The 12,054-nt window shown below is 43.7% G+C and overlaps 1 protein-coding gene across 1 annotated transcript in view; it reads right to left on the bottom strand.

The window, feature by feature from the left end:
- spns2 (SPNS lysolipid transporter 2, sphingosine-1-phosphate) overlaps positions 1-12,054 on the bottom strand; it is a 110,257-nt gene that overhangs the window by 53,533 nt on the left and 44,670 nt on the right. The window contains exon 3 of the mRNA XM_059972958.1: positions 5,240-5,376. Coding sequence (XP_059828941.1) covers positions 5,240-5,376 — 137 coding nt within the window. The remainder of the gene's footprint in view (positions 1-5,239; positions 5,377-12,054) is intronic.

Raw genomic sequence — 12,054 nt, 5'->3', positions numbered from 1 at the left:
CACCTGGTACTCACTGTTTATGAATCTGTAAATTTCATCCGTTTTCTGCCTTTTTAAAAAAAAAACTCGACAGTCTCTCTCCTCATGTGAAGAGGAAAAAGCCTGAAGCCCTTTAGCAGTTAAATAGTTATCGGATTCGGTTAAAACTTTCTCATCACCACAATTATGTTTTATAACTCCAAAACATAAAACTAATCGAAAGAAAAACACGGAACCAGGAATAACGTGCCTACTATATTCTTACTTTGGTGAGGCGTGCACTTTTGACATGGCATAATGACGTATGCAATTCATGTATTTTTACATAAAACCTGCAATGAATTATGCAAACAACAAAGAATGCTAAATCAAACAATATATTTATAATATTACTCAAATATTACATAAATATTAAATACCCTACAATTGGAATTGGCTTATTGTCATATACAAGATTTAATGAAGACATAGAAAAAGTGAAAGAAGCGGTTCCCTAGACTACCTGGAAGATATTGCCCAAGAATCATTGTTCGCTGGCGCCATCTTGATGGGAATTAATATAATTCTTCTCCTCTCTTCTCACTCATATTCCTCTGTCACCGCCTCCTCCAATCAGGACAGCTGCTTTCAACAAAACTTCACTCTCTCTCAGCCAGTGACAATGTTTGTCACCTACTTCCTCTCAGTCTTCACACTCTGACAGTCCCCCCTTCTGTTCCCCTCACCCCTTTTCCCTTCTCTGCATCTTCAACCATTGTTAACTTTTCCTATGGTCAGATCTTCCTCTCTCCATGGATAATGTCTGATTTGCTAAGTATCTCCAGCATTTTTCTTGCTTTTTATTTGCCCAGTATGGACCAGCACTCAAGACCTAACAGAGTGTAGAATGTTGAATAGCTGGGACTAACATGTACAATACTCACAGACTGGAAGCAGGGAGCACAGAAGTGTTTTTCTTCAGCAAGCTAGGATTTGTTTGTTACTTTTGGATACAGACATTCCCAACCTTTTTATGCCATGGACCAATACTATTAAGCAAGGGGTTTGTGGACCCCAGACTGGGCATGCCTGGTTGGATACAAGTTTTTAGGACAAATTAATTTGCACCGATATACTTTTAGCTATTAAACTGTCAGTGCATCAGACTAACTAAAGGTCTGGGCTGCCCCAGGAGCAGCAACTGGAATCAGTGGGGAAGATTTAAATGAGTGAACACTTCTGCTCAGATTCAGAGCTTTGTCTGAACTCATGTGGGGAAATGATGTGCTGATTTGCCATCAGCAGTAGAGAAGTTTCAGCAATAAAATGGAAATTCAAAGTTTGGCAGTATTCCAAAGAAAACTTGGTTTATTATTTATTTAACTCTGAAATTATAACAATGTTAAGGAAACAACCGCTCAGATAAGAGAGAGCTTACACTACAACAGTTTAAATTTAATCATCACCTCATGAGAAGCAATATTTTTTTCTCTGCTCCAGCACCCACTGATAGAGCCTGCTCACATTCCACATCCCGGACTAAAGTTTGGAGATAATCATTTAGAAACACGTCCCATTTTCACAGTTCTTCACTGATATGCTCCCTCCATTGGTCCTCTGACATGTCAAACACCATCTGCCCACACAATAGACCTATCCTATTGGATAGGCCTTAACCAATGATTAACCAAGGCCTTTAATACTCATGATTTTCCCTCCTGGGTTTCTTGCAGCAGTGATTGGTGGATTAATCTTTAATACCTGTAGATTCCCATATAACTGGGGAGGGTCTCAAATGTACAGCAAATTTAGCTATTGAGCTATCTAAACACCTACAGTTTCCTAGACACTGGTATCCCCAACCTTTCAGTGGTGGAGTCTGGCAATCCCCAACGCACCAACAAGAAAGAACAATTCAGGAAAGGAGAAAAGCTTTCTTTTATATAGTACCAGAACTATCTGTCTATACAATCGGGCTGGTTGGAATGCTTTACATGCTCATTTCCCCAGGTTTCCAACTGTACAGTTCCCTCCTTCTCCTGAGAATATATCCTCAAACTAGAGGACATGATTTGAGAGTTAGGGGGCAGAAGTTTAAGGGAAACACGAGGGGATATTTCTTTACTCAGAGAGTGATAGCTGTGTGGAATGAGTTTCCTGTAGAAGTAGTAGAGGCCAGTTCAGTTGTGTCATTTAAGGTAAAATTGGATAGGTATATGGACAGGAAAGGAGTGGAGGGTTATGGGCTGAGTGCGGGTAGGTGGGACTAGGTGAGATTAAGGGTTCGGCACGGACTAGGAGGGCCAAGATGGCCTGTTTCCGTGCTGTGATTGTTATATGGTTATATGGTTATAAACAGGGCAGCCGGCCACTCCACTGGTGGTACCCTGGCCTCTGACACAAACCATAAGCCAATGTCCTGTCTCAGAAATCTGAGCACCAGAATTCAGAGCCACTCAGAGCGTAGTGCTAGGTGGGGCACATTCTGAGATGATGGCCTTTGGCAAAAACGTGAAGCTCTCAGGTGGGTCTGAACTCACTTACTCAATTATTACTGTACAGAAGGAGAAGGCTTAGCCTATTGGTGTGGTTAATGTTGTGGAGAGGGGGAGAGATGTGTTCACCATGATCGTTACAGGAATTCACTTAGAGACCTACACAGACTGCTGCTCTAATTGGCTTGTTTGAACTCAGGGCTAGATTTAATCAGCTGTCTCAAAATAGCAGTATATGGAACTGAAGCCTCTCTCATCCCCAAGACACACACAGTGAGCAGATATGTCTGGAATGCACCAAATTATATCGGAAACTGACTCCAGCCATCCCTCCCCAAGGATACAAGTCTCCTATCTGTGCTAAGATGCTATTAGGCATATTTTGTTTATTCAGACATTCTGGGTGGCATGTCATATTCAAAGAGGGAGGAGGAGCTCATCAAGATTTTAACACAGCATACACTTCAAATACTGGAAGACCTCGCTTGATATATGAAAACAATTTCAAAGCTCAAAGCCTTCCTCACTGCTGAATTCTAATCTTTAATGAAAATCAAAGTGGAGACAAGGATTTGTGAATCTGATATATTAAAACTTCGCCTATATCCCCACCCGCAATGAATTATTTATTTGCTCCTAATACTTCCTCTGTAATTAGTTTTCTCCATTCAGACTGGAGCACCTCACATTCTTATCAAGATTCTGTAGTGATACATAAGGCTGCTGACCAGTTCAATCCCTCTGTGTTCAGTTTGTGGGTTGGGCAAGAGAACTGATTTGACCACAATTGCAAATGAGTTCAGATATATGCAGAGAGAAGTGCTTTTCCAGCTCAGGGGAAAGTTATCCTTTGAAGATCCAACAGGGGAAACATTTCACAATGCTACGCCCAGTGGTCTGTGGTGGAGGCAGATACACTAGTGGAATTTAAGAGACTACTAGACAGGTATATTGGAGGGATTTAAGGTGGGGGGATATATGGGAGGCAGGGTTTAAGGGTCAGCACAACATAGTGGGCCGAAGGGCCTGTACTGTGCTGTACTATTTTATGTTCTATGTTAAATACAATCGGGTAGATCTGACAATTAGGTTTTGGACTGACTGGCTGTGTCTGTCTGTGGTACTGAGGCTTTATTTAAATTTTTTGTTTCAATTTGAGTCGCCGCAATGTTAATTACAGAGGACGCAGCCAGTTCTGGCCAAAAAATGGTGGTCATGTTATAGGATATTGTGAAACAAGAGACTGCAGATGCTGGAACCCAGAACAATAAACAGATACTGGAGGAGTTCAGTAAGTCAGGCAGCATCCATGGAGGAAATGTACAGTTGATATCTCGGGTCGAGACCTTTCATCTGTACCAAAAGGCAGAGGGGAGATGACAAGGAGGTGTAACGGGTTGAGGAGGGCAATAGAAAGAGGGGAGAGTGGATATAGTGACAGAAGCTGTTAGGTGAAGGAAACAGGGGGCTGCAGACGCTGGGATCTGATAGGACATGAAGGTGCAGCATGTAATGAAGGGGGATGGGGAGAGGACCCAGTGGGAGGAGTGTGTGGGTGCTGGGCAGATGGAGTGGATGGGGACAGGCAAGAACAAAATGATAGGGGGCCGGGGAGGGTGTGGGAAGAACTGGGTGGATCAGAAGGGGAAGGAAAAGTCCATCTGAGACTGGAAAATTCAACATTTACCTGATAGAATATTGCCTGCCTGATTAAACATAGAATTTCTTCAATATTGTCACGAGACATGGAGTTCAAGTTCACGTTTACCGAGGTGCACAACACTGTACATATAACTCACACACAATACACAAAGTGATATTACCAGAAATAAATTGGTTTATAAAAAGGTGCAGTTATGACACAAGTTAAAAAGGAAATGCTACTGGCACTTCATACATGATGAGACTCGGCGGTGGTAAGGAGTTCAGTCGTCTTCCTGCTCCTTGGTTCAGTTAAGATGATGAGGGGCATTGATCATGTAGATAGCCAGAGGCTTTTACCCAGGCTGAAATGGCTAACATGAGGGGGCATAGTTTTAAGGTGCTTGGAAATAGGTTCCGAGGGGATGTCAGGGGTGAGTTTTTCCACACAAAGACTAGTGGGTGTGTGGAACACACTGCTGGAGATGGTGATGGAAACAGATATGATAGTGTCTTTTAAGAGACTCTTAGATAGGTACATGGAACTTAGAAAAATAGAAGGCTGCGCTGCAGGGTAATTCTAGGCAGTTTCTAGAGTAGGTTACATGGTCAGCACAACATTGTGGGCCGAAGGGCCTGTAATGTTCTGTAGATTTCTATGTTCAATGTTCTCACAGCCTGGGGGAAGAAGCTGTTTCCTATCCCTGTCCTCCTGCCTGATGGTAGAGGGTCAAAGTGAATGTTGGACAAATGGAAAGGAGCATTGATAACAGTGCTCCTGATATAAATGAGATAAGCACAGGGAAAAGAGCTGAGGTGGAAGAGCTGGTTTAATGCATCACATGGCCTTGTCCTGCTCCTGTTCCTAATGTTTAGACTGAGAGGCCAGCATCGGCAGTCACATTTAGAGGAGAAGAGGCAGTAAAGTCCTGCTGCTGATCTCTCACTAACTGCCCCTCTGAAGAGGCACGTACTGTCCAGGATCAGCCACTTTGGTTACAGTTCTCTGCTCCTCGTGGTCAGCTGTCACAGATACTGCAGCAGGATGACAGGCTGACTCTGAGCCTCGAGGTCCAATGAGCCAGGAGCTGGTGGGCTTAACAACAATGGACTCAACCACCAGTGAAAGAGATACCGATACATACCGGCTTGTTGATGAAGGAGCTGGACAGGGTGATTGCCGACCAGAAGAATATCCCACAACTCAGGATGAACTTCCTGTTGAAGCGGTCGCCTAGGAAACCGAAGATTGGCGTGGCCACCATGAAACTGCAGATGAAAGCTTAAGAGAAAAGAAACGATGCATAAAATTACGGTGTTCTACAAGGCTGTTGTAAAAAACACTGACAGTGATGTTCAACCTGTGATTTCCATTTATAAATTCAATTGATCGACTTCAGTGGATATATTTAATGTGCTTTAAGCATGTGTGTTTAGATATCAGTGACACACAGACATGCAGCCTGCCACCGAAGGTATTTCTTCAGCCACAATCCCCACACATTTTTATAGGAATCTGGTTTCATTGTCAGTTTCTAAGGACAAAGTAGCAAGCAAATCCTTTGCAACGCACTCAGAATTCTGGAGGATCTCTGCAGGTCAGGCAGCATCTGTGAACAGGAATAGACAGTCAATGTTTTGGACTGAGACCCTTCACTGGGACTAGAAAGGGAGGGGGAAGATGCCAGAATAAAAAGGTGGGAGCAGGGGGACTGAGAACAGGCCAGAAGATGACAGGTGAAGCCAGGTGGGTGGGAAACTTGAAGGGCTGGAGAAGGAAGAATCTGATAAGAGAGGAAGGTGGGCCATGGGAGAAAGGGAAGAAGGATGGGCATCAGGGGGTGGTGATAGACAGGTGAGACAAAGAGCCAAGAGGCCAGTGGGGGAATAGACACAGAGGGAAGAGGAAGGGGGAGAAAGAGGAAAAGAATTACCAGAAGGAGAAATCAATGTTCGTGCCACTAGCTTGGAAGCAAATTCCCTACTTGATCCTCATATGGGCCAAATACAGGCACACGGTACTAGCTTAGGTCAGCATCTTGATCAGCACGGATGAGTTGGGCTGCAACGTCTGTTTCTCTGCTTTGTAGCTTTATGACTTGTTATCCATCCTCACAGGATGAAGATCATCACTGCCAAATGGTAAATTGAGAAGGAATGTCTCATTCTTGCTTCAATGGGAGTTAAAGGTATGATAAAGTTTCTTCTCATCTAAATGCTGAATGGTTGACGCATTATTTTGAGGCTGTGACCTCTAGTTTTGAACACATCTCCCCCACCACTGGACACAGGAAACATTAACTCTGTTTCTGCCCTGTCAAGCTCCTTAAGAGCCTTGTACCTTTGAATGAGATCCTTCTAAACCTTGGAGACGTAGTCCCACTCTACTAAGTCTCCTCGTACGAGAAACTCAGCAGCTCAGAGAACTCTTGCTGCACTCCCTGTTTCACAAACACACCCTCCATCAATTAGAGAGACCCAGGCCTGGACACAATATTGCAAGAGCAGGGGCTGTCTCACCGGATGAACACTTCTCTATTCTGGCACTTGCTTGCTTCAACTGCATTTTAACTTTCATGGACTTATGAACAATGCACTCAGTTCCCTGTGAATATAACACAAAGCAAACCCTCGCCATTTAAAAAAAGGCTCAACTCCACCCATTTCCTCACTCTCCAATATAATGTTTCATTTTGTAAGGGGGCTCAGTAACTTCAGAAACATTTTTTATTTTGCCGGTCTATAAAAGCTTTTTTCTCTTTGTTATGGCTAGACTGCTCTCATTTCCTTGGTACCTGGATCCTCCTATCACGGTCTCAGAAGTTTTTCCCAATCGTTTGGTCTACTGTTATTTTAGCAACAAACCTTTCCCTTTGGTTTAAAGTTATTTTTAACTTCCAGTGATTACCACAGATGAACTTATTTTCCTGTTGGTTCTTTTGCCTTAAACATTATATGCAGTTCATGTACGAATGCATCAAAATTAGCCATTGCTTATTCATGTTGTATTTGATAACATAGTTACTATAGCTAACTCAGGCCTTAATTTTTTTGGCTTTAAGAGTCTCCCATCAGATTGAACTTATCACTTCAATTTTAATATAAAGTCTATCACAATTGTTAATGATTGTTTTTAATAATTGTTTTGTTGTAAGAGTTTCCTGGTATCCATGTCTGAAACTGGCTGAAACTGCTGAAACTAGCTCGATAGAATGAAAGAACATGTATGTGTTCTATGGTTTAAAGGGATCAAATCTTTACCTATTACATCAGACAGAATAAAATGCCAATGACTTGTGATTCACATTCAAGGGCACTTTATTTATTATTGAGGAAAAACGCAGGGTAGGCCCTTCTGCCCTTCAAGCTGTGCTGCCCAGCAACCCCCGATTTAACTCCAGCCTAATCATTGGACAATTTACAATGACCAAATTAGACCATAGGGTATAGGAGCAGAAGTAGGCCATTCAGCCCATCAAATCTGCTCTGCCATTCGATCATGTGCTGATTCAATTCTTCCAGTCATCCCCACTCCCCTGCTTTCACCCCATACCCTTTGATGCCCTGGCTAATTAAGAACCTGTCTATCTCTACTTTAAATACACCCAATGACTTGGCCTCCACAGCCACTCGTGGCAACAAATTCCACAGATTTACCACCCTCTGACTAAATTACATACAAACCGGTAAGTCTTTGGACTGTGGGAGGAAACTGAAGCATCCGGAGGAAACCCACGTGGTCACTGGGAAAACATACAAACTCCTTCCAGGCAGCAGTGGGAACTGAACCCGGGTTACTGGCACTGTGCTAACCACTAAACTACCGTGCCACCCGGAGTCCAACAGCTTGAATACGTTAATGGGGGATGGTGTGGAGACCCTATAAAGATATAGGGAACACAAAATTCCTGAACTACATTCAGGAGAAGCTGTTTAGAAAGTATGTAGCCACTCTAACAAAAAGGAGGGTTTGTAGGTTGAGTTTCAGAAATGAAGCTGAGCAGACAGAAAGAATATCAGTGGAAGTGTAGCTTTATGGCACTGACATAAAGTTGGGAGGATGCTGCCGGGATAGATAGAGATAGAGTGGAGATAGTGAGAGAGTGAGAGAGTGAGAGAGAGTGAGGGAGGGAGAGAGAGAGGAGAGAGAGAGAGAGACAGGGGGCGAGCACTCAGGTGCTTGTTAAGATGCAGTAGGTGAAGAAATCCTCAGACTTCAGTGTGGCTGTAAACTATTTGAGTTTTTCAAAGCTCTATAAATAAGTCTGGATTATCTCAGTGGGAATGATAATTCCCAGAGATAATAGACTTATTCCATTGACAACAGATTGAAAGGTGTCGCAAGGGGTTCCACTAGACCCACCCTGAATCGGGTCCCAGCATGTAAGTGGACATGGTTCTGAGCAGCTGCCCAGTCGGATTAGCATGGGTACATTACCACAGTACGTCACTCAACCAGAATCTGGAAGCGGAGTTAAGCCAGCCTTGAGCTCCAGGAGAGGCTGTGCTGTATGGGAAATGCAATTATAACACTGATAAACTGCCTTCTGCTTACAGCTGATGATCCAAGCAGAGCTCCCTAGGGTTGCTGTCTCAACGTACTGCTGTCAACATCTTTAACATTACAAAGGCACATGGCTGTGGATTCAAAGCACACTTCAGCCATCAGAGCTCTACATAAAACAGCTCAGCACAGGACTATTCCTTTCAACCCATCCATCACAATTCTGAATTAAAGTAAATCCCTGCTGCCTGCACATGATCCATATTCTACCATTTCCTGTATATTCATGTGTCTGTCCAACAGCCTCTCTTAAAGGGTCTCGGCCCGAAATGTCGACAGTGCTTCTTCCTATAGATGCTGCCTGGCCTGCTGTGTTCCACCAGCATTTTGTGTGTGTAGCCTCTCTTAAATCTGCCTCCACCACCTCCACAGACAGTGTATCCCAGGTACCCATCACTCTCTGTGTAAAAACCTACCTCCCTCACTTGAGAAGCATGTCCCCTGGTTTTCAAACATAAACTTGCATGCAAGGTTAATACTATCTCCTAGTAATATTTGGCCACCTGCTCTGAAGAGTTAAAGCAGGTCAATTTAATGCTCCAATGACTAGGCCCACAGAGAACTTCCCAGTATCAAACCATCCTGAACAGTACAGCCTCCAGTGCCCTTTCCAGTCCAATACCTCAACTACTAATCCTTTCCATTCCCTATGAAGCTGTTGTCCCTGTGGTTACAAAGCAACAATTCAACGGACACCAGGGCTTGGCTGAAGAGAAAGAGGTGGCATTTCGTCCGGAGACACAAGAGGTTCCACAGATCCACATACACAAGAGAAAATCTGCAGATGCTGGGAAGCCAAGCAACACACACAAACTTCTGGAGGAACTCAGCAGGCCAGACAGCAGCTACGGGAAAGATCACAAACAAGAGAGATTCTACAAATGCTGGAAATTTTGAGTAACATACAGAAAACACTGGGAAATAAAGAGTCAACATTTTGGGTCCTGATGAAGGGTTTTGGCCCAAAACGTCAACTGTTACATTTCCCTCCATATGTAATCCTGAGGTCAAATGAAAATCCGTTGTCATTAATGGGCTCCGGTCTTCCAATGTTACATATCCTATTTGCTGACATCTAAAATTAATGCTACGTGACATTAAATTCACAGTTAGGGTGTTGGACTAGGAAATGTGTACGTGGCCCATGGTAAGTGAGCATTTTCCAAGTAACAAAGCCTTGATCCATCAACCATCCATTAATCTGCACTGAGCTTAATTGGAACAGAATTGAAGGGGGAGAGGTCTGGAATTGCGCGATAAAGAATGGTTCCTTTAAATACATCAGCAGAGTGCCCAGCCACATCTTGCCCCCGACGTGTAGTGAGACGGTGGTGTTGGTGGAAAACAGGAAGTGCACTCTGTAACTTTTCCCGAGATTTCCTTCCCCTGTTTACACCCCGTCGGCATTCCAGAACGATGCACAGGAAGGCAACAAGATTAACAGCAGACACCACTGAATAAAGTCTGGCTGTTGCTATGGCGCCAGCGACGATTTGCTAACACTGAAAAATAATTGAAACGTGAGCAACATCCCATTGTGACACCGCAGATGTCCAAAACTCCCAACAATAATCCGTGAGCTTGCTCAACACCCAGAACCCGGCAGAGCTTCGTAGAGAGATAGCTCGTTGAGTTAGGTTTATGAGGATATTGCGAGGTCTCGAGGGCCTGAGTTATGGGGAGAAGTTGGCCAAACTATGGCTCTATTCCTTGGAACGTAGGAGAATGAGGGACGACTATGAGATACATAGAAGTGGATGGGTAGCAGCCTTTTCCTCTAGGTTAAGGGAGTTGAAAACTAGGGTATGGAGGTTTAGAGTAAGCGAGAAAATTTAAAAGGGACCTGCATAGTGGATGGCAAGTGTGCAGAATGAGCTGCCAGAAGTGGTTGAGGTAGGTAAAAATATCTTTTAAGAGTTGCTTGGATAAGTACATGAAGTGCTTGAAGGGATATGGACTGTACACAGCAAACTTGGACTAACTGGATGGACACCATGGTTGCCATGGACTGGATGGACCAAAGGGCCTGTATACATGCTCTATGAATCTGTGAGGTCACTTGAAATTGGACACAGATGTGATTAATGGAAATTACTTTCAGAAAGAGGGATTGAAGCCATATGAAGAGGTTAAATAAACTGAGTGTCCCCCCGCCCCCCTTCAAACAGAAACCAGGATTAAGTGCAGGGGATTAAAATAAGAAGGTGTTCTGTTAATGAGGAAGGAACTTTGAACTGGCAGCAAGTCTGACAACCAATATGCACAGATTTAGGACTGTTGGCTGAGGAACACAAGGCTCAATAGGGAGGGTTGGTTTTTGGCAGCCAGTTGTTCTGTAGTTTCCAACCTGGAAGGATGCTGGAAGCGGATTTAATGATAACCTTCTAAAGAGAGCTGGAGAAGTGAACAAAAATAGGGCTTTTTTTGTAAAAGCAGGGGAGTGGAATTACTTGGAGAGTTCTTTCAATGAATTGACAGCGGAAGATCTAGTACAGGCTCCAGTGATCCCGTTCCATAAACCGAGTGGGAAGATTTCAGAGTGCAGAGTACCACTGAGATTTTAGGTGATCTGGTCAGAATTGTGCTGTTCTGGTCTACGACTGGGTATGAAGGAGATGTTCGAGATTTCGAGAGGGAGGATGCTGGGGAGTCTAGAACCAGGAGGTAAAATCTCAGGATGGTGGATCAGCCTTTTAGGATAGAGATGAGGATAAGTTACTTTTTGTGGGCAGTGTGAATCTTTGTGGATTTCTACTAGGAATGCCCAGTCATCAGGATAAGAGTGAGACGGAGAGAATTTTGGACATTCAAGGAATTGGGGGATATGGAGATTTGAGGCACATGAGGAGAATTGATCTTGCTGAATGGGCCCTGCTTCCCTACCCCATGGATATAGAGGTTCTTACAACATTATTGTGGCAAGGAACCCCTCTAAGTAACAATTACAATACAACATCAACTACATTCCAAAAGTTTTGTATGCTTCAGTAACATCGCAGGGTAGTGTGTGCGTCACAGCATAACGTACCTCCCATGGAAATGTGGGATTGCTCACCTGAACGATTTAATTAAAACAGGCTACAGCCAAAAGCCCCTGCCGGTTCCTTGACAAGTGCATCAATTCTCAATTTAGTTTTGTGTTCCAATACTGCAATGATTTATTTATAGGTGGCAGTGATCTACACTCTGCACCGTTGGTCTCAACTGTGTGATTGACGAGATCTGGCTTGTTAACGTCATTCACTGCAGCCCTTGGTAATGATTCAATTGTTGCACTTGCCATAAGGGAACTCGATGTGCTGGTCGAACTGCTGGGAAACAAGAGATTACGTAACTGTCCAATCCCACCAGCCAACCTGTGGAGTATTAAGACCACAAGGTATAGGAGCAGAGGTA

This window comes from Hypanus sabinus, chromosome 6, assembly GCF_030144855.1.
Source record: "Hypanus sabinus isolate sHypSab1 chromosome 6, sHypSab1.hap1, whole genome shotgun sequence".
In the NCBI taxonomy this organism is placed as follows: domain Eukaryota; kingdom Metazoa; phylum Chordata; class Chondrichthyes; order Myliobatiformes; family Dasyatidae; genus Hypanus; species Hypanus sabinus.
This window is presented reverse-complemented; position numbering and strand designations above follow the sequence as displayed.